Genomic DNA, 24,241 nt, shown 5'->3' on the forward strand with positions numbered 1-24,241 from the left:
CAAAGAGAGTCCTCCTCCACCCCACACCTAATCAGGTCTCAAGTGGGACTTAAACTAACAATTAGGTTCCAGAACTGAATTATGATGCAAAAGAATCCATTAATTTGGTTTGCAGATCTCCCTATTGTCCAACTGCCATTCCCTTTGTGGTGGCGTCATGCTTTTTGTGCACAAAGAGTATGCAACCGCCTCTCCCAACTGTCTCAATTATTCCCAATGGTGTTAATGCGCTGGCCATCAATACAGACCTGCTTGTGTGATACTAGCAAAGGCAGACCTAAATTCACAACACACTGGCTGATCAGTGGGCCAATAAATGCAAGGAGCATGCTGGGGAGTGTTAGAAACAGTGAGGTGACAGGAACAGAGTCTATTTGGTAAAAAAAAAAAAAATGGAGACAGGATAGAGATTATAGATATGTACAGGTCAACTGGATAGGCCAGAATTTTAAGTCCATTTGAGGCTTTGTATTATCCATGTTAGAAGCCAAGGGTCTTGGGGGGTGGGGGGTGGGGGAAGGATTCTTGCCAAGCCTCCCTTTTGTTCTGTGCTAAGCAGTCAGGGAATGTTCAACAGAGATGAACAAGCTCAGAAATGTCAGAGGACTTTCTAACACAGCAATTGCCATTTGGGAGCAAATCCATAGTCCATGTCATCTAACATTCTCTTGCTTCAAAAAATGTCCCCAGGAATGTCACTTTTGACTTCTAATGTGCGGAGGCCACAGAAGTCGAGGAGTTGGTAACAAGGCAAGTACTGGCAGCCCACAGATGGCTGAAACCATTTTTACTTTTGTTCCAGGTTTGCTACCGAGCACATGACTTGTGCCTCAGCTCAATGAGCACAATGACAGTACAGAGTTCCATGCAGTTTCAAAGGCTCTTGCAGGTGAGATTGCTCACCTTTGAATCAGCCCTATGAAAAAGTTAGATTATTCAGAGCATAGTAATGGTGGAAATGCAGGCTCTAGAGCAGTGGTTCTCAACCTTCTGGCCCTTTAAATACAGTTCCTCATGTTGTGACCCAACCATAAAATTATTTTCATTGCTACTTCACAACTGTAAAGTTGCTACTGTTATGAATCGTAATGTAAATATCTGATATGCAGGATGGTCTTAGGTGACCCCTGTGAAAGGGTCATTCGACTGCCAAAGGGGTCGCGACTCACAGGTTGAGAACCACTGCTCTAGACTCAACTCCTGTTTTTGAATCCTGGCTTTTCCACTTACTAGCAGGTTGGCTTTGAACAAGCCACTTAACCTTTCTACATCTGTAAAACAGAGATAATAATGGTAGCTACCTCATAAGATTACTGTACAACTCTCATAGTAATGAATGCATGCCAAGTGCTTAGTATACTTAAACATGGCACATAATAAGTATGCATTAAATATGAACTGCTATATTTATCTCTTTTCCTCCTCCTCCTCCTCCACAGCCTCCACCACCACCACCACCCGCCATCTATGCCACCACCATTATCACTATCCATTATCCCCCACAGGAAGATAAGAACACCAAATTTTCAAGACAGACGTTTTCCTGAAGTCATCTAACTACTAACTCAGGTAGGACTGTCATTACCTGTGGACTGTACCATTCTCCCTGCCTGGAACACGTTTCTTTTCTTTTTCATTGACCTGCATCCTCCTGCTCATCCAGGTCTCGGCTTAGCCATCTCCTTCATGAGCCCTCCCCTGAGCCTCTTAGATCATTTCACAGTCCCTTGGACTTTCCCCATCACAGAACTTCTCACACTTCATTATAATAGCCTGTTGTTCTGTCTGTGTCCCCCACAACAGGCCACGAGTTTCTTAGTGAAAGGACCAGGTCTATGTTCTACACCTTTGCATCCCCACTGCAGAGTACAGCACCGGGCACATAGTGAGTGCTCAGTAAATACTTTAATAAATAAAAAGATGGATGACAGGCTCCTTTCATACCAACCTGCGGCCACATATGAAAGTATTATTTCTCACTGGAGCACTTTGGGAAATCAGAGATAGTCATACATGACTTCATACTTCATAGTGCTATTAAATAATCTTAATCTCGTGTTGAAAACTCAAGGCAATGTTAACCAAATTCTAATGAATTCCATTCCTGAAGAAAGTAACATGTGAAAATAATGCCTTGAAGTGACACATAATGTTAACGCACACGCTCATTCATTTTAGACCTCACACTTATTCATGAAGCTATGCACACTGCTTACACAGTTACTAACCCCTTAGCATTTTGAAAAGGACACCTTCTTCGTACTTCAAAAGGATTTTTCAAAAACATGTGCACTTGATGACGCACAGTGAAAAGCAGATATTCGTCCTTGGCATTCTTTCTCACAACAGGCTCTTCAAATTCTGATCTGAACTGTCTCTCACTTGCAGCTTTTGAAAAATTTGAGCCAGACATGACAGACCAGAATAACACAACAAAGTAACAAACCCTTCAGTCCTTCCCTTAGCCCTCCCTCTTGGAGGAGGTAAAGAGGGCATACAAGTTGGAAACTCCAGGGAAATTCATCCAAAGTCTATCGAGTCTCCTCCCATTAAAGTAGCGTTACTGAGGGCAAACCAAAGAAAAACTCAGACCTCCAATCAGTATCACCTCAGGATGCATTAAAAAAGGTTACTTGATTGAAAAGAATGAAAGAAAGGTACTTTGGAATTACAACAGATGTAAATCCTTTTTAAAAATAGGTCAGAAAGAAAAATAAATTTTCCATAGCAAGGAAAGAGCTGAACTCTACATTACAAACACCTCAGGTATAATTAAAAGCAAACCCTGCTCCTCCTATAATCTTATGTAAAAAAGTACGTGAAGACTATAACCTGTATGGAATCTATAGACGTGTAAAAGCTAAGGTTGCACAGTTTCCTCGGACATCAATGCCTGAAACATCTATAGCCACAGGCTGATGGAGAATATACATAAACATGTATGCATATACATCTACATGAATATATGCATCTGATCTTTGTTTTATTCTACTTCAAAGTCTCCGACCACCTATTTAGTTTCATTTCCCTATGGTAAATATTTCCTTCCCAATTCCTTTTTAAAGGGAACTCTTCATTTTGAATGTTTTCCTCTTTGATCACTCTCCAAGCTCTTATCTACCTCTGTTACAAACTCCACCTCAAGGGAGAATCTCTGATGATTCTTTTTCTTCAATAAAAATATGTAGTTCTAGTATATTACATTTTATTTTCCAGGGTTCCTCAATACAGCCACAGGTAAAGGCTGTAAAGCTAAGTAGCTCACCACACAGGTTCAAGAACTGAATTGTTAACAGCTAGCAGAACTCTTCGGGGTGCATCTTCCAAGTCAGGTGGGACTACTTAAGGGTTATGTTGAAAAGATGTCTGAACATTTCGTACAGGTTAGAAGTTATTGCACAGAGATTTCTATACCTGCTTTCTAATTCAAAATTCCCCATGTGGTAAGACCCTTCATTCTTCATTGTACACAAAATAAGAAGTTCATATGGTCTCCTTCTTCACCTCCTGACCCCCAAACCTTTTTCTTTGTTAAAGGAGTTAATACTAGTATATCTATCTGGTCCACTGATCTAGTCCATTCTCTAGCATCCACAAAGCAGGGTCTGCTCTCATCTAGACTAATCTCTCTCTCTCCTGGTCCTTTACAGCGGTTCTCAACCTGGGGGTCGAACGACCCTTTCACAGGGGTTGCATCAGACCATCGGAAAACACATATATAATTACATATTGTTTTGTGATTAATCACTATGCTTTAATTATGTTCAATTTGTAACAATGAAAATACATCCTGCATATCAGATATTTACATTACAATTCGTAACAGTAGCAAAATTACAGTTATGAAGAAGCAATGAAAATAATTTTATGGGTGGGGGTCACCACAACATGAGGAACTGTATTAAAAGGTCGTGGCATTAGGAAGGTTGAGAACCACTGTTTTATAACCAGTCGTAATCCGTCACGGCTGTGTCGCAACATGTTACATCAAAACGTGCTCTTAGTTCTGAAAACAGTAAACCAAACAATGCTTCCCATTTACACTTTCTATTTAAAAGGTGACTTAATAGCTTTGGGTTCCACAGAACAACTTTAAGCACTTGAGACTAGTCAATACTTCCACATTGCTATTTTATTAAGAACAGTAGGTATAAATAATGATATTAATACCTTTCTTTCCATAGGTGCTTTCATCTGGATAGTTCATGCTTCATAATTGTGCCACTAGCCTCTGTCTTGGGCTCTCCCTTGGCTCCTGTGACAAACACGGGGTTCAGATCCAGACGCCAGGAGGTGGTGCCATTCGGGTACATAGTGAGGTGGCTCCTGGCTGTCAATAGCCAGGCTAATAAGGGGACACAAGCAACGCTACACAACCTCCCTGTGCTCCAGTCTCCTCAACCGGAAGGGGGCTGCCTTCCGGTTTGGAGAGCTGTGGTTCTTAAAGGGCTGCCTGGGCCAGCACCTGGGAAACCCATAGAAAGCAAACGTAAGGGCCCATCCCCGGCCTCTTAAATGAGAAACTCGGGGAAGGGCCCAGCAGGTTCCAGTTGACAAACACTCCAGGTGATTCTCATACACGTTAGAGGTGAAAACAACTACGACTGGGCAGCTGGGGCATTGTCAGGAGGCTGGAGGTGTTAGGAGAGCGATCTTCATGTAGTTGGAGAGGGGATATGGGTGTAGGATACGGAGGTTTTGAGGTAAGGCTTCAGACTGTAGGGCTAGAGCAACGGGTAAAAATGGGGACAATGCTCTGGTACACAGAACAACTTGGAAGCAGTGTAAGCATTTCAGAAATAAGAGCAGGTCATTTCATGGATTGGAGGGGGCTCCCTCCCTCTTCAGTATTCAGCAGTATAAGATTATAACCTAGGAGGATCTATGAATAGGGCAATACAAGAAGAAGTGCTAAAAATAAAAATGCAAGATTTAGAAAAAACACACAAAATGAAGCCTTACTAAGAGGTTTCAACATACCACTAATATAGAAAAAGAGACTTATAATTAATCTGTTACCATTAACTTTTTAATAGCTCAAAGGTATTATCTTTAAAAACTATCCTGATAGTACACAGAATGGATAAATGGATGTTAACTTCCTAATGCTTTATTTCATATTCAGAAAAGGGCATCAGTTGGCTTAGGCTCTCGCAAGGCTTCATTTACTATTATTTGAGATTATATTTATTATTTAAAAGGGATCAATCACTACCAGCCAGAACTGATATGGATCATAGATTAAAGTTGTGGTCTTATTTCTCCTTGGTTTTGTAACCAAAACAACTGTCTTTTGAAAGTAATGATTATGTTTTAGGACAGTGGTCAGCAAACTCATTAGTCAACAGAGCCAAATATCAACAATACAACGATTGAAATTTCTTTTGAGAGCCAAATTTTTTAAACTTAAACTATATAGGTTGGTATATTGTTATTAACTTAATTAGGGTACTCCTAAGGCTTAGGAAGAGCCTCACTCAAGGGGCCAAAGAGCTGCATGTGGCTTGCGAGCCGCAGTTTGCCGACCACGGTTTAGGACATACAGATAACTGCACTAATATTCATGGAGCTACAGCCTAACATGATTGAGCAGTTACTGCATACTGTGTACCAGGGACTGTCCTGAGCACATTACATACACTGTCATATTTAATACAGGCAAACCTCGGAGATATTGCAGGTTTTGTTACTGACTACCGCAATAAAGCCATAGTTACAATAAAAATGAGTCATAATCTCTTTGCTAGTGGAAGGTCTTGCCTTCAATTTATTAAAAATGTAACATCTGGGAAGCTCAATAGAGCAAAGTGCAATAAAACGAGGTATGCCTGTACTCACAACCACCTTAGGAGGTTATCATTGTTATCCTCAGTTTACAGAGGAGGAGCCTGAGCTTAGAGAGGTTAAATAACTTGTCCAAAGTCACAGAACTAGCAAGTGATGGAGCCAGGATACAAACCTAGCTGCTTCCAGAGTCAGCACTCTTAACCACTTCAGTACAGGCACATTTTGTCCATTGCACTTCGCGTTTATTGTGCTTCACAGATGTTGCAGGTTTAACAAATTGAAGACAAGACGTCCACCAGCAAAAGGATTATGATTACCTTTATTGCAGTAGTTGAGAACTAAATTTGCAATATCCTCTGATTTAGGATTATATATTAGTATAATACTAAACTCTAGAAATTTGGAGGGCAGAAAGATCCAGTGCAAATAATACTTATGACCACTTAAAGCTTCCAGAAATACTAAAAACAACCCAGCAACCACTTATTGAATGTTCAACCTATGTCAGGTTCTGAACTAACCACTGTACAAGTCCTCTGACTAAATCCTCACAACAATATAGAAGGTGGTTATTATGATTGTTCCAATGTTAATAGGAGCAATTACAGTTAGAGGACTTAAGTTCTTTTCCATCTTCTTGGTAAAGAACTCACTGCTCACATAAGTGGAAATGAAGCGAAAGATGTACATAGTGCATAAAAACCGCTCAGTAAACATAGTTTTTCTGTCTTCATATTATTGTTCCAGAGATAACAATGATTCTGGTGATGATCAAGCCATTGTCTTCCTTCCCTGTTCTCTTACTTGTTCCACAAGACAGGTATTTGTGAGTTAGATATTTGGGTATAGAGTGCAGTTGTGAAATGGAGCTAAGTTTACTGGCTTTTCCACATCTTTAAAATCATCAAACCCTATTTCTTTAAGGTTGTGCCAATAGCCAGGATTGTGGCCCCAGGACACTTCCATTTGGCAACAGCAACAATGAATGGACACATCTCACACCCAAGCCCAACAATACAAGGGCTATGGTACTTGTTCTCCCCTAAGAATTAGTACAAAGGATGTAGGTGGCCAACACCTACAGGCCATATGATGTCACCTGTATGTGGAATCTAAAGAGCAAAGTAAATGAACAAAGAAAATAGAAATAGACTCGTAGACTCTGAGAACAGATTGATGGTTACCTAGAGGAGGGAGTGAAAAAAGTGAAAGAATTAAGAAGTACCAATTGGTAGTTGCAAAATAGTCATGGGGATATAAAGTACAGCATAGGGAATAGTTAATAATATTGTAATAACTATGTATGATGCCAGGTGGGTACAGGAAATATCGAGGGGACCACTTTATAAAGTATATGATTATCTAATCATTATGCTGTACACCTAAAACTAATCCTATATAATAAAAGGCTAATATGCAAATTGTTCTCTTGACCGGGAGTTCAACTAGGAGTTCGACTAGGGGCTGGGCCAGTGGCCAACCACCAGTGGCCACTCCCCCCAGCCAGCCCCACCCCATAGGCAGGCCAGTGGACCCCACCCATGCACGAATTCATGCACCAGGCCTCTAGTACAAAATAATATTGAATGTAAACTATAATTGAAAAACAAAATTAAAAGAAAGTTTATTTGATATTCTAGTATCATGGGAAGATTCTATCCTAGGAACCAGAATCTATGGACCTCAGTCTTGTCTCCACCACAAACCACCCATGTGATCATGGACAAGTTGATTAGCTTCACTGGATCTCAGTCTCCTCCTTGAGGAAATGAAAAAGAAACAAAACTTGTTCTCAGATTTGTTGTGCATAGTAGATAAAAGCTGTGAAAATACTTTACAAAAATATAAAACCCTGTCACAGTATAAGATTATTTTACATTATGTAAGTTCTTTCATGCTTAAAATTTGCCACTAAAATATCAACCTCATCAGCCAAGTTGGTTTACTGATAAGCTAATTTAAAAGGCAAGAGGAAAGAGGATTATTTAAAACTGGTGATTACCAAAGACATCCGTGGAACTCTGCTCAGTTGTTAAAGGGGATGTTTCCAATGACCTCACATCCCTATAAGCCTGGCAAATCCCCAGATCAGTGGATGTTGGTATGCAATAGCCTGAGAAACCTTTCTGTGTAAGCAAAAGGAGTATCACCAAACTACTTTGGTACTAAGCAGGTCAGAGACACTTTCAGTAGCTCAACAAAGGGGCTCAATGCACTTCGCTAAAGATGACGTTGGGTTCCTATTCAGATTTCACACTGCCATGTTTTCTCCCTTGCAGGTCCACATTAGAGAGTAGAGTTTGGGGGATTAATGGAGAAAACAGTGAAAGGGGATAGTGCTAGGACATTTTTATGCAGGGAGGGGTAGAAAGAAATTCCATCTGGAGTTAAACTTGGAGAGACGAATAAAAGTATTTAGAGTATGGAGTGTTTTTACATCTCATTGGAAGAGTACAACCAAAAGATTCAAGAGCAAAGATGAGAAAATCAAGGAAGCATTCCTTTGGTGCCTTTGCATACATCTTGGGCTACGTCGAACGACCCTTTCACAGGAGTTGCCTAAGACCATCGGAAAACACATATATAACTACATATTGTTTTGGTGATTAATCACTATGCTTTAATTATGTTCAATTTGTAACAATGAAATTGGGGGTCACCACAACATGGGGAACTGTATTAAAGGGTCGCGGCATTAGAAAGGTTGAGGACCACTGCTCTAGACCATCTTGCCAAGTTTACCCAAAATAAAAAAACAAACAAACAGAAGTTATGAAGGTTGCTTAGAGACCACAATCAATGACTGCAGAGGAAATCAGGGCTTCTCAAACATGAAACATGCCACAATTTTCAAAGTCAAGAACATTTCAAGGTGTTGTATTTTCTTGCCTATGTTACTCTGATAAAACATACCTACGGTGTGTCACTAACAGTCACATTGCAATGTATATACTTGACCAGCTGCCCCCATGTGCAGACCTTTCCAGTATGTCTGGTTGTCACTAATCCACTGATTAAACATCTTAAGACTGGCTTTGGCAAAACATGCCAGAAATTCCTTCAGGGTAATTAAAACCACCTTCTGTGTCAATAAACACAGATTGTGAGATCCTTCATGTGCAGAGGGCCTGGCTCTGACCCATGGGCTCTAGGACGTTTTTTCTGAGGTGGCTTTTCCATCATTGCACATTTTTACTGACTCATCCAGACGCTTTCCCAGCCCCCTTATGAAATGATTGGCTGATGTCAGAGATACCTCTTCACTTTTATTGTTTCAGCCAAGACACAAAGACTGAAGGGGCTCTGAACCTAAGGGCCAAGCTCATTGCCAAAGCCCTTTCACCCAGACCTACAGGTAAGAGCTTGACAGGGACTCTTGTTACATAATTTGACAGTTACCAGTGCCGATTTATCTCTGTTCTTCTAAGGTTCAAACTGATTTTTATTTGAAAAATTACTAATGTGACTTCAAAGTAAAAGAAAGAACTCAGGTGAACATTTACTACATTGATACCCAGAGATTACTTCTCTGCACATAGTACACGCCCATGAATTATTTTTCACCATAATGACATCTTATGCAAACAATCTATATGCTTATTTTACAACTACCATATATTATAGAAAATATAAATAGTAAAAATTACTTAAAATCCCACCAGTCCGAGATAAACATCATCAATATTTTGGTAGCCATTTTTTAATGGAATTCTTTATGTACATACATAGCAGTTTGTATAAGAAGAATCATACCCTTTTTCTCATGGATGTGACTATCTTTAAGTTTTTTAGTAGTCTTATTTTTTGCTTGCTTCTCCCCTCCTCCCATAACCAATGTAATAGGCTTTTATACATTTTTTTCATACTGATATCATCGTATACTAGCTTGTATACATAAATGAGGTTTCAGTTGCTCAATCAATACTTGCTGGATGGTTAAAGAGTATAGTGAAAGAACCAACTCATAAACAAGTGAATGGATAAAAGAATAAATAATGCCTTCAATTAGCTGGCAGTTTCCAAGTGATTGCAAAAATAATACAGCACATCTTTTGCCATCTCCCCTTTATCTTTAAACTGTAGTGGGAGTAGGAGAACCTCGTTTCAACATGTTTAGAGGGACCTACAAGTTTAAACTCCCAAGTAGAGAACATGTAACTGGCTACTGTTCTAACTACAGAGATGGTACCAATCTACTCTCAAACTCCAGTCAAGTTCAAAAACCATTCACTAAGCACCCATGTGCCATGCACTGCACTGTCCCCTGCAGAATAGATGAAAGGAGCAGAAATATGATGACTGCCTTCTAGGAGTTTCTTTCTTTCTAGTTGGGGAAACATATTCAAGTCTGCCTCTTTCTGGATGGCTGCCTGAACTTGGACCTAAGTTTTCATGTTTGTGAAATGGGGATAATACCTATACCTCATAGGACTATAGTTACCGAGATGAAAGAATCTGAGGAATTCAGGAAAAACTTCATGGGAAAATGTATATTTGAGGCAGGCCTTGTAGGCCCTGGGAAGACGAAACAGCACACGGGGGCAGGGAAGCAGGAATGGCCTGGGGCAGTGAGGACCCAGCACACACCAGCCTGGTTAGTTTGAAGATCAGTTTTGAGGGACTGAGGAGATGAGGGGACAGGTAGAAAACATTATAAACACAGGAGAAAATTATGACCAGACTAATCTCCTTAAAGGGTCAAACAAGAGGAGGAAAATATTTTTTTGCCTTTTCAGCATGTGCCAATGTCTAGATCAAGGCCATCCATATGAGTGACTCAAAGGCAACCTGCTTGTCAAGTAACTGGAACAAGAAAAAACCTGGCCTGCGCAACGGGCTCGAATCCAAGTTTCTAAGACTTGTAGGAAAAATTCTGATCGGAAAATTTCCATCTCAAATTGTGCTGAGGAAGCTTGGGGTCTGAGTAAGCATGTTGGCAGCCACAATATGATCTTGAGATTGCTTTTGCCTTTTTCACAGCGGAGCACAGAGTTCTTCAGGACCTGGGGAGACCTTAGCAAGTGTTTGATCGCTGACCCTGCAAGGGATCAGAGAACCTGTAGAGAAATACACTCTGTTCACAAATAGAACTGCACCCAAAACTTTCCTCTACGTCCTGTGAAGTGACCAGAGGGTTCTGACTCCCAAAGCACAGTACATCAGTTTCATCCAGGCTAATCCTACAGAACTGGATGGAATTAGATACCCTTCATGGCAAGAGATGTCAGTTGGAAGCACTGAACTGCCCCAGTCTCTTCTGTTAGCTCAGGGTTCCAGGAGAGCCCTTCTCCCCTCTGTCACATCTTCCTTTTATAATCTAGCCCTGTTGATGAATTCCTGGAGGCATGTCTCTATGGATCTGCACTGCCCTAATTAATGTTCCCATCCCATCCTACCTGTCATTGACTTCCAGACAGTGGAGAAAGGCAATGACAGGTAGATTTTAATATTAAAATTCCAAATCATGATTGAAACTTGATGTTTCTAGAAGATGCTTTACACTTTTAGTCCTCTGAGGAAGCAATAGAATCTCCTACTCACCACCCAAATCTTTATCAAATTAACTGTCCATCCATTCACCATCCATCCACCCATTCATCCATCCATTCATCCACCCATTAATTAATTCATTCATTCATCCATCCACCCACCCACTCACTCATCCATTCATCCATGCATCCTTTAAATTTTTTCTACTGAACACGTAGGTACTAACCTGTGTATCATTTTTAGTACCTCATAACATTTTCACATGAAAAATGTCTCAAAAAAACTTAGTATTCTCATCTCAGTGCCTCAAGACACTTCAGAGGGAGAAAAATGTCCCCAAATACTCAAGCAAAATGAGTTGAGACTTCAGACTGACTCCCAACTATAATCCTCAAAGACTGCTGAAATGCAGATAGCTAATATACTTTGAAAAGGGACTAAAAATTATGCACTAAAAATATAATCCCAGTGGTAGTTTATAAGATTTGCACTTTTCATTTCCATTAAATCATGCTCCCAATTTTTAGGGAAAACTAGAGAAGGCAGGACGTGTAAAGCCAATGATATAGAGTCTGTTTTTTTTTCTGATTTGCTTGGGTTCAATTGCATTCAACCACACACAATATTAGCAAAATAAGTTAACATAGCTATTTTGAAAACCCTTCCCCCAGAGACTAGGTCATTAAACAAGTATTACTGGTTGTCATACTGGGTCAGTCATTCTATGAAGTTACCTACTCACCAGTTTGAGAAAAATTAACATTTCTGGGTCACTAGGTTCCTTATACTTATCTACAAATGATGCCCTGGAACCATGAATGTAATTTTATTTAATATAGGTGGGCACTCAATCCCAGAGACGAAGCTACGCACCCATGTATTTAATGGCAGCAGCTGAGAACTGAGTTTGACTCACCCTCAGAACAGGTAAAAGTACCTGAGGCTTTGGGGAAGAACAAGGGCAATGAGATCAAATTAAAGTTCCATGGCTATGTCTTTATGAATTTTTTCTAATCTTCACCCCACATAAGTTTTCTGTTCTGAACCTCAACACTGTAAATCTATGACAATGTGAGGTAGAAGCACAATATAGACCAGACTAAAGGGGCCAAGTGCCACGGCCATTGTCAAGGCGAACTTGAGTATGACTTTTTTAGAAGGCAATTTATTATTATCTAGGAACTTAATTGCTTGTACTATTTAGCCCAGTAATCTTGACATTAAAAACTTGTTTTGCCCTGGCTGGTTTGGCTCAGTGGATAGAGCGTCCATCTGTGGACTGAAGGGTCCCGGGTTCTATTCCAGTCAAGGGCACATGCCCGGGTTGTAGACTCGATCCCCAGTAGGGGGGCGTGCAAGAGGCAGCCAATCAATGATTCTCTCTCTTCATTGATGTTTCTCTCTCTCTTCATCTCCCCCTTCCTCTCTGAAATCAATAAAAATATATTTTAAAAAAAACTTGTTTTAAGAAAATAACTAGAGAGATGATTTAGGATTCAATTATTTATCACACAATTATCATAGCAAAATATTGAAAATAATCTAAACTTCCTGCAGTAGGTGATTGGTAAAATTATGGTTTAATTATGGTAAAAAATGCTCACTGCATCATTTGGGACAAAAATAAAAAAACAAGGGATACAATACTATTTTATATAATTCCAGCATTCACCTCTCTCTCTCTCTCTCTCTCTCTCTCTCTCTCTCTCTCTCTCTCTCTCACACACACACACACACACACACACACACACACACACAGTGTGAAAGAAAATACTTTAAAAAGTGTTTATAATAATTATGTCTGACTAGAGGTAGATTTGATTTTTTTTTTAAATCCTCACTCAATAGTTTTTTAAATTGATATTAGAGAGAGGAAAGAAGATAGAGAGATAGAAACATCGATGTGAAAGAGAAAGATCAATTGGTTGCCTCCTGTAAATGCCCAGAACAGTGATCAAACCCACAACCTAGTGCCTGACAGGGAATCAAACCTGCAACCTTTTGGTGTAGACAATGCTCCAACCAACTGAGCTGCACCGACCAGGGCTTCATTTTCTATTTTTTGCACTTTTCTTTAAAGGGCAAGTTTTCATTATTGAACATATATTTTATTCTCTTATAACCTCTTATTTAATAAGATTTATAGTTATAGTCTTATGTTTGTGTCTATTTAACATACATCTTCCCAATAGAATACAAGAACTATGAAAGCAGAGTGTATATCTGCTTGTTTCTTTTTCATTGTATACCTGTTTTTTTAGCATGTTTTTTATTTAGTATATAATAAATATTTTCTAAATGACTACCAAGTAAACAATTGGGGACACTACTTATAAAAGGCATGGTTACACATGGGGATTCTAATGAGCTAACAAATAGTTTGTTATACATCTAGTCTCCAGCTCATTTGCTCAGACAACATACAACTTCGTTTGCTTATTTTGCCGCCTTTCGTCACACAAGGCTCCATTCTCCATTAGGAAGGCTTTTGCAATTCCTCTCCACCTGTCAGAATCCCACCAAGGCCCGTCTTCACCCACTAAGCCATTCCTGTTCAGTTACGCTTCCCTCTAGTACTTACTGCAAACACTCACTTAGAAGAGAAACATTTTTGAACTTCTATTGGGTTTCAAATGCTTTTTTAGAATAGGGATCAGCAATCTATGGTCCATGGGCCACCACTGGATTTTGCAAATAGTTTTGCTAGAACACAGCCATCCCCACATGCTACATTGGCAGAGCTGAATAGTTGGGGCATAGACTGTGTGTGATCAGCAAAGCCTAAAAGATTTATAGGAAGTTTTCCTAGCCCTGTTCTAGAACATTAATATAGTTGTACAAAGTAGAAATGGTACCAAATTTTTATCTTATTAAAAAGTTGTTCATAGGGCAATATGGGATTCAAGAGAAGGTACTAAATTTTTATCCTATTAGAAGGTTATTCGTAGGGCAATATAGGATTCAAAATATATGACCAAGAGCTTTGTAAATATTATTGTAATATGCCTAAATATTTTCTTAAGAACATACATTTTTGTGTGTGTGTCAGACATACTTGCATGCATTCAAGTCTAGGGTCTACTAACAGATTACACCAATTCTCTAAGTCTCAGTTTTATCATCAGTAAAACGGAAATCTGTTCTCAATAAATATTTAATGTGTGCTGTTTCCCAGGTGGGCACCATGTAAGAAGATGGACAAACAATGGTGAAAAAGACCTAAAGTCTCACTTAATTCAGATTTAATTGTAGTACTTCTGATAGCTGTTGTGAGGAACACATGATACAGATACACACATATTCATGTATCTATATCATATAAACATACATCAGTCTAGTTCACCATACATAAATAGAGAGGATATCATATGTAGTACATTCAGAGTACTTAACCTAATTCCTGGTTCACAGCAAACACGCAGTATATGGGAGCTCTTCCTCCTCGTTATAATTACAACAGAAGCTCTTTTAACAGTCCTCTAAGTTAGAAGACTCACTGGATGAAAAATGCCTTCCATTCTCTCTGTAAAATGGGCCTACGGTTTGCTCTATACACTAACTAGTACGCTAATCTCTGATACATGGGCACCCTGCTGCTTCTTCTGGTTGGAGCTACATGTTTACTGAATGTTTACTGAGAAGCGGTGTGTTTGTTCCCAAATCTCCTGATGCCAGTTATACTTGTTATTTAATTAAATATCATGGAAGGTGACAAAAAGAAGGGTGTGAACAGAAAAAGAGTGACTATTTCACATGAAAACAAAGCTGAATGCTTTCAAAAGATGATAAAAAAGGTAAAATTAAATGTAGGAGAAATAAACAATTGGGGACCACCATAAAAATCCAGATGGGTCTGTAGTGAGAATGCTTCTCAGGTATGTATGCTTTCACTCAATCTCAGTACCAAACTCAGACATGGTCTTTCTCGTTCTGGGTGTGGTCTGTGTATGGAAAATATTATAATCCCCAAACATCAGACCCATGCTAAAAGATTAAGCCTTGATTTATGAATAAGCCCTAAATAAAAAGTAGAGAATGCTGTTTAAAATAAGTTTACCATTTTATATAATTATCTGCTTTAAGTTTTCCAAATTACTATCAACCACTATTGGTCCCAAATGCATGGAACAAGAGAGGGCTTCTTTTGTACTTATTTAATTCGCACATATAAACAATAACGTGTTAGCAGGGGGCATGTTGCCTCATCTCCTTTATAGGTAAGAACTCAATCAGCCTTTCTGGGGGTAACAACCTCCCCAGGAAACCATGCCTCTTGCTCAGGATCTCCTTCATCCCTCTCCAGAAGCAGATAAGAGAAAACACAAGAATAAGTGCCTGGTGTGAAGACCCAGCCCCTACTTCATGGGTGTGAAATGCCCAGGAGGCTATAAAATCACCACTCTCTTTAGCCAGGCACAAACTGTCGGTGCATGTGTTGGCCGCTCCATGGTCCTCTATTCGCCTTCAGGAGGAAGCCCCTTGAATCCCGATGAGTAAGGAACCATCCGAGTGAAACACATTTTGAATAGATAAAAAGAAAGAAAGAAAACAATCAAAGATGTGGCGTGATCTGTCCAGGCCACAGAGCCAACACTGCTGGAAGTGTGTCTAGAGCTGGGCAGGCTCTGATTCTACCACTTCAGCCACCTGGTGATAACAGACAGGCGAACACCGCACAGACTCACATGGCCTGGCACAAGGTTAAGTAATTTCAAGAAAGGCCAGAGGGTCATCTGCCTGAATAGATGGAAAGATGCTTGAGAACAAGAACTTACACTTCACCCTAGTCCCCAGCACAACCTGCACAGCGTCTGGCGCTAACTACAATGTATGGATTTTGTTTGAATTGATGAATTTCCTTTCCTACTTTGGAACAGTGCAAGACATTGGAGCCTTCTTGATTTCTGCAAGAGCCAGGTTCACGTGGGTTTATAACCCCCTCCATGGAGCACACAATAACAGCAAGGGAGAAATGCCACTGAGCCTGTCAGATCGTGTCATTGAGAGCTCAGCCTCACCGACTGGCACTTGCTCTTGCCTGTCAGTGCGGCAAGATGAGCAGTGCCCTGCTCACCAGATGGCTATTTGTTCCACCAGCCACCTTTGCCGTGTCGGCCGCGTCCCTGATTCACTCCAGCCCAGGACAGTCTCCAGCACTCATGCTGCAAGACAGCTCCTGCCAACAACTTTGCCAAATGGCTCCTCTCAAAGTCAGGGGCCTCCCAGACAGACTGGCTCCTCCATCTGCAGTGGCTTTTGGCAAAGAGATGCTTCCCTTTCTGGCTCCGCCTCTTGGCTGCACCGGAGCCTACTTGCCAGAAGGATGAGCTGACCCATCAGTAAGAACAGCCAGGCTTGAAATTCTGGGACCATTTAAAGCCGATGCCTGTGTCCCCCAGCCTCGCCCCTGAACACGACATCAGAACATACCAAGGAGATCTACCCAGATGGTCACAAATACAGATGGAGTGCATCACAGAAACTTCCAACCAGGAAAATCTATAGAGAGCACGCCTCCCCTCCCCCATCTTCAACCTCAATTTAGTAGATTAGGAAAACTGAAGCCCAGAGAGTAAAAGTGACTAACTGTGGTGGCAAGTCTGGGGAAAATACCCACTTAGAATATAATCCACTGGAGAGTTTAAAATATTGAGTTTAAAATAAACCATTGCCTTCCAATTTTCCCTCCATTCATTTCCAAAGTCTTGATAAATAATGGACCCTTTGTACTGGTATTAATTCAAAAGCACATTTCTTTACGGAAATGAAAAATCTTTGTTCTGTGTCAACATCACGACTTTGGGTTTACACAGGTGTGTCCATACACTACCCTGAGACGATCTGCTGCAGTTTCGGAATATGAGCCTGACAGTCAGACAGAGCTGGGAGTGACTTCTGTTCTGCTGCTCACTGTTGGGTAACCTTGGACAAGTACTAGTTGCCTTCTGCTTCAATTTTTCAGATAGGGCTAAAAGGACAGTATCCACCTACAGAGTTGTGAGGACTAAATGAAAAAAAAAATACTTTAAAGACCAAAGTCCATCCCTGGCACATTGTAAGCTTTCCACAATGGCCAGCAGTCATCATGATTCATCACTAACATTCAAATCTGCAATGGTTTTGGTATAAAGAGGTATGCCAGATATTCCCATGTTCTATATTAGGAAATTCAAGTTCATGAGGTTAAATGACTTTTCCAAGGTTACTTAGGGAATAAATGGAGGACCAGAGAGTCCTTGCCATTTTGCTAAGAAATGAGAACCTACATCTTGACTTTAAAGATGACACAATCAGGAAGAAGAACATTTGAACCAAAGTATATGTACACGAGTAAACACTGCAGTATCTTATGTAATATAAAAAGCTAGGAACAATTTTCTATCCATCCACAAGGGAATTACTAAAGAAACTATGGTACAGTCATATCATGGGCACTACAAAGTCATGGGAAAGAAGGCAGATGTAGGTGTCCTGACATGAAAAGATCTTTTAGACATACATCACAGAGTGGGGGGAAGAACGCAAAGTGCAAATAAACTGTATGCATTCAGCTACACAGAGAAACCATCCCTCCCCCAATGTATATCTGTTCAGGTCTATTTAAATGAATTGATAAGCACATGAAGGTGGCTCCAACGATGCATACCCAACTGCTGACAATGGTAGCCCCTGCACAGGGAAGTGGGGTGGATGTGGGGGATGAAGGGTGATTCATGATTTGCTTTATCTACTTGTATAATGCTCAAATCCTTTCAAATAAAAAGGCATTTATGTATTATGTGCCTTAGGAATAAAGACATAAAGGCAGAGGGAAATGTGAAGGATGACAATACAGCTGTTGTGAACCAACAGGCCCTTCCTACCTTGGGTGTCCAACTTGACTTCTGCAATGTTCCATGAGCCAAGTTAACCACCTTGAGTTTTTGGTGCAGCTATCCCCTTTGGTAAAACACTTCTTGGTGAAGCACTTCCTGGTGATATTTTGAGCTCCTGCAAGTGCTGAGCATCTTGCTGCAATAGTCCCTTCCCAGCTTTCCCACCCTCTGCACCTGGTGAGGGTCACAAGGCTGATCCCCCTCCATTATTGGAGGAGGTGGCCTGCCATTCTGCAACTACTTCAGGTTCATTACTTAACGTGGATTTATAGCAGCAGAATCAGCACAGCATGATGGAGGAGGCTGTCAGTCCCCTGGCATCAAGCCAAATATACCTGGAATACATCCTCTCATAGGTCCGGTTCTTTTCAGCACATTCCACCTAGCAGACCTCACCTTTCTCAGGTTAAAAACCTGCCTACAGAGGCCCCTCCAGAACCTTAGATTCTTGCATCTTTTGGCCCCTTGCCCACAGAGTCCCCTATTTTCTCCACATTTGCTGTAAGAAATCACGTTTCTTTCTTCTAAAGCACCAGCCTGATTTGTCCCCTTTACAAACCCATCTTTTTCCATTACCCACCACGATCCCTTCTCCAAAGAAACCAATTAATACTAATTAGTTTTCCATGGATTTCACACATGCATATCTTATCATCGTCACTCCTAATTCTTTCAATGGTGAACTCGGAGCATAAGAATGCAAGGGTTCTTGAATTACTTAAGACAAAGCTCCCAGTGGTCTTGTAAAATAAACCTGTTTTTCCAGTAGGATAGTTATGTCAATACTTGTATGGGTATATCAGAGCTGACTTTCAGCCTGACTCTTGAGCTCAACTAGAAAGGCAAAAGAAGGACAATTGTTAGAAAAGATGACAAGTTTGGTGAAAGCAAACTCATTTTATTAATGGGGAAAGAGGAGAGGAGCATTAGAGACTGTTGTGGCCAAAATGAGGCCTCAGATGCCTCCACATTAATGTGCAAAAGAGCACTGGCCATCACATAGCTGCCTCTGTCCCACTCCTTTGCTCTGTTCCAGAAAATTCTGTTGTCATCTGCTCGACAGAATGGGTGCCTAGATGGCCCAGTGGGACCATCTCAGCTCAGCCTGGGTCCTGCAGTGGGTGTGAGGGACATGGAGAAGGCTATAAAAACCCAGCTAATTTTCACATTTTGGTTGCTCGATTGCATAGACATTTTCCTTCTTTTCTTATAGAGTGGAATAAATCTATAGGTGTAAGTCAAGTAAGGATTCTGGCACTGGGTGAGGGAGTTCAGCTCCCTCCCTGCGGGACCAACAGGGAAGGTGCAGGCACATGCCCTGCAGCACTGAGGAGAAATGGGCCAAGTGACTCGAGCAGCACTGAATGGGCACCATGGCGTTGGATGCCGGTGGAGGACAGACTACAACCTGCATTTCTCCCCCTAAAATCTGACAAGAGGCAGCAGGGATGTGCAAAGAGCCCATGCTTGAAGTCCTCGGTTCCAATCTGGTTCTGCCAGTTCCAAGTATGAACCTTAACACACGTTTCTTAGCTTCTCCAAACCTCAAAATTTCTTCTTCTGATAAGCAGGGCTAATGCAACCATTCTCTCAGGGCTGCAGAAGGTGATTAAATGAGTAAATAACGAGAAACACTTAGGAAAATGCCTGGAATACAAACAGTCCTCGAGAAATCTTAGTTCTCTACCCTCAGCGAAGTGTGCAAATTGGACCCTTCATTTCCTCATAAATGCAAATGCCAGAGTCTAGGAATGTCAGCCTACAGCTGTGCTTTTTTCATGGAGCATTACCAATATTTTGACAGGACTGGTCTAATATTATTCACCCCAGGTTCATTGGTATGTTTCTGACCAGCCCTCATAAAGGGCTAGGGATTGCCCCTGGGGACCTGGATGCTAATAATGAATACTTGCTAGTGATTTTCAATGCACTCTGGTTATTATGTTTAGTAGCGGAACATTTCCCGTCCCCAGAAAGGTCATTTACAATAGCATACGGCAGCCTCTGCCCACCTTCCATTTCATATTTTTCTGAGAATAGCAGAGAACTCACACATTCATCCATATGCATTGGAAACACTATTCTGGCCTGGCATTTGCATACAAATATATAAAGCAACTTAGAGAACTACAAGGCAGCTCTCCATCACCACACCACCTCCGCTCATTTTTCAAAAGCCATTTTTAAGTGGCTTCCAGTTTTATTCATCATAGATTCTCTCTTTCTTGAATGTGTTCCGAGGGGAGGGGGGCCAGGGAATTTTACTTCTTCACCTTTATTCTTATAGCACTCACGAAGCTGTAACATCTGACAGATAACAAGTTCAGAGACCCTCTAAACTCAACCCACTCAAGATTGGACTTTTCTTCAATGGCCATGTAGTGTTATTGGAATAACTTCAGTGTGTGAAGTTATTTAATTAGCTTACCAAGGCATTCCATTGGAGGTGCTTTTTGTTACAATTTCTTTACATCAAACCAAGATCAATTTCCATGTAATTTTTCATTCTTTGGCTCAAATTCTGCCATAGGTGCTCTTCTGCCAGGCACCTCATCTATTCACACAGCTTTAGATCCCTTTAATATACGTGATGTCCCAAATTATATATCCAGTCTAGATCTTTCTTCTGAGCTTCAGACCCAGATATCCAACTGCTTCTTTGAGAGTCTCACTGTGAGACTGGATGTCATACCTGCCCCTCAAACTAATCAACTTCCGGAGTCTTTCTCCACTTTCGGGGAAGTGCCTCATTATGCATCCATTCTTATAGCAAAATCCTGGGAGTTGTCCACGACACTATCTCCATCTACTTCTCCATTTTTCCCAATCTAACACAACAAGTAAGTCCTATCCATTCTTCTCCTACAGAATATCTCGCATCTCTTCCTGGTTGTCCCCAGCTCTACTGTTGCCACTGGCCTAGAGAGTACAGCCATGACCTCCTAATCATCTCCTTGCTTTCACTGCTGTTCACTTCCTGCCCTGCCCGATGACCCCACCACCCTGCAGAACAGCCAGATTGAGCTTTGAAAAAACAAACCTGATCATATCTTGTGTGCCCCCCCCCCCCCAATCAAAATCTTTTAATGGCTTTCGATCCATCTTTGGATTAAGTCCAAACTCCTTATGTACAACAAGGCTCAATGTGACCACATCCCTAAATTCCTCCCCAGTATTTTTTTAAACATTTTATTATGAGAATTTCCAAACACAGTTGAAAAAAATTACAGTGAATAGCCATTGACTGACCACCTGGACACTACCATTTTCTACTTGCTTTATCTTCTCTCTATCCATCTATCCATCCCTCTATCCTTGCCTTAATCTTTCTTGGTTTTGGTGCATTCAAAAGTAAACTGCAGACTCCAGTCTCATTTTCATCACACTTCCTCTAGTTCCCTACACTCCAGCCATGGCATCTTACCATTCCTTGGATCTGTCCAACTATTTTATATCTCTGAGCTTTGTACAGCTTGTCCTTTTAACCTGAAATGCCTTTAGCTCTTGTTAATTCCTGACTCAGCCTTTAGTTCTCAGCTTAAACTTTCTCTGAATCCCCAATCTAAATTAGATCTGCCTTTCCACCTTACATATGACCTCAGGCATCTTGTGCTTTTCCTGAAGATCACTTACTACAATTGGTAACCACATACTTATTTGCAAAATTATTTCACATCTACCTCCTCGGCTAGACTGAAGGCACCACGAGGACAGAGATCATGTCTCGGAGTGAATCTGCCTTTAATTATTGGAAGGAGCTACATGGAATAATTAGTTCTTCCTTTAATACACACAAACAGTATGGGTTTTTAAGGCCTCCGAGAAAAGACAGAACTTATTTGCTACCAGAATATAACTAGCAAATACATTAAGGCAAATTAATAAATGGCAAGATCCATGGTTAGTGGCTGAGCCCAGAAGACATGGTGGTGGGTTTTAGTGTGACCTCTCCCCTACTTCCACCAGCCCTTCCCTTTAAGATAAACGCAAATCAAACAATTCAAGGAAAAACAGTGCTTGCTACGAAAATGCAGCATAAGTAATAATAACAGCTATAATGTATTGAGGACATTTATTGAGGTCTGGCTTTCTATTAGGCACTGTCTTCAGTGATTTTCCGGTATTAGGTTTTTTCTGTGGCATAGGTTCTACTTATTCCCATTTTATAGGTAAGGAAACCAAAACCAGAGCAGTTGTTTTAAAATGTGTTTTCTGACTTCCCCTTCTAACCAGATTGCCATTCCTATAAACCCCACCTATTCCCTCTGTGGCCTCATTTGGGAGGAGGAAGATTGAGCTAGAAAACTTTCTGACAGCTCTAATGGAGAGGGATTTTCAGTTGGTTCTGACAAGTCTAAAAATATAGAAGGAAAGACACATGTAGATCAGATAGGTTTGAGAGATGCGCCACTGGTTAGGGAACTCAGGGTTCCACATTGGGGAAAAACAATAAAACCAGTGTGTGTGTGTGTGTGTGTGTGTGTGTGTGTGTGTGTGTCTATTCCAACCCCACCCATGCTTTTCCTCATATATAACCCCTATACACACTTTCAAATGACCCCTGCTTTTCCTCACATCTAACCCCTATACACACATTCAAATGACCCCTGCAATGAATTCTACCCCAGATGAGAATACAGTTTATACATAAAGACAAAACCACTGTGATCTTCCCCATACCAGTAGCTCACGGTTAAAGAAAATTGAGGCTGTGCAGAACTTCCTAGTGCGAGAGGCTGTGGTGGGTCCTCCGACAGTCGTGAGTTTGAAGACAAGCTCTTGCCTTGATTGTCTGTGTGACCTTGGCAAACCAGTAACATCTCTGGGCCTCTGTTGCTGTTTCATTATTTGAAAATGGACATAACAGCACCCACTTAGCTGGGTTTGGCTATAGTAAAATGCTACTATAAAAAAGTCAGCACTGCTTGGAACAGAAGATGCTCAAAGATGGTAATTTAAAAAGGGGAGGAAAAATAGAAAATGGTAGGAAAGGGTGGTAACTTTAGTGGCCAGAATAAAAGAAGAGGCATAAGAATGTCTTTAATAAATATACCTATGCATTTCTGGAGAGAGAGAGAGAGAGAGAGAGAGAGAGAGAGAGAGAGAGAGAGAGAGAGAGGTGGTCTTGGGTAAAAGTGTCCTTTGGCATTTTCATTGCTCTTAGCGAGATAAACTTGCAGGCAGCTACCACTTACAATGCAAATTGAGCTTATAGTCCTTCACACTAACTACACAGCAAAGCCCTTTCAGCTTTAAATAGAATACTGCAGTGTGGAATGATCCGAGCACAGGGAAGAAAGCTCAGAGACAAATGGGAAGGAGATCTTGGAGGAAAAAATCTGACATATCTTGGCAGGTAGGAAAAATATCGAGAGAGAGAGAGAGAGAGAGAGAGAGAGAGAGAGAGAGAGCGCAAAGTCTACAGAAGGACCTGGATGCTAATTCCTCAGAAAGTGGGTTTAAGTTAACAAAGGGGAAGAGAACTTTGGGAGCAAACCCCCAATAAAGTGGATTTTAACGAAGACTATTTTCATCTGGTGCTCTTTTAAGCTGTACCAGCGCCTGTAAGGTATTCATCAGGAGAAGAGGGCCTCTTCCCCCTCTGGCCAGCATGACTGCATGGATGTTCCCTAAAATGAACAGAGTAAGACCATAGAGAACTTCCTGCCCTACCTAACTCCTGCTTTTTACAATGTCGAGGTCTAAGAGAGAGACAGGGACAGAGAGAAATCTGGGAGGTTGAGTTAGGAAGGTTTTGGAAAGCTCTTTCCCTTATTTTGACTAAATAAACCCAGACATTTTGTTCAGAATCAATTTACCAAAATGCCATGACATAGGAACAAAGATTAGGTAGCATCTAGGGCCCTTGTGTATTCTCTATACACAAGGCCCCAATTTGCTCATCTTCTCAGCTCAGTAAGTTTCCTTTGCCTGCACTCGAAGCATTATGCAATACAGCGGAAAACACGGAGGCAGCCATTTCTTTGTTGCCACAAACAGAAGTGGTGTCCCCAATAAAGCCAACAGACCCCAGGCCAACTCCTCTCTTGGATGCCATGCTCAGACAGAGAGCTAATAATATTCTACCT

The 24,241-nt window shown here is 40.9% G+C and overlaps 1 protein-coding gene across 6 annotated transcripts in view; it reads right to left on the reverse strand.

Annotated features, from left to right (window-relative positions):
* Positions 1-24,241, reverse strand: part of PPP2R2B (protein phosphatase 2 regulatory subunit Bbeta) — a 362,719-nt gene that overhangs the window by 195,692 nt on the left and 142,786 nt on the right. The window contains exon 2 of one of the 6 annotated variants that reach the window (XM_081091209.1): positions 4,171-4,255. The exons of the other annotated variants lie outside the window; for them this stretch is intronic. Within the exon in view, the coding sequence (XP_080947335.1) occupies positions 4,171-4,207 (37 nt within the window). The 5' untranslated portion in view covers positions 4,208-4,255. The remainder of the gene's footprint in view (positions 1-4,170; positions 4,256-24,241) is intronic. 6 annotated transcript variants of the gene reach the window in all.

Source organism: Myotis nattereri, assembly GCF_964212035.1.
Source record: "Myotis nattereri genome assembly, chromosome: 5".
NCBI lineage: Eukaryota > Metazoa > Chordata > Mammalia > Chiroptera > Vespertilionidae > Myotis > Myotis nattereri.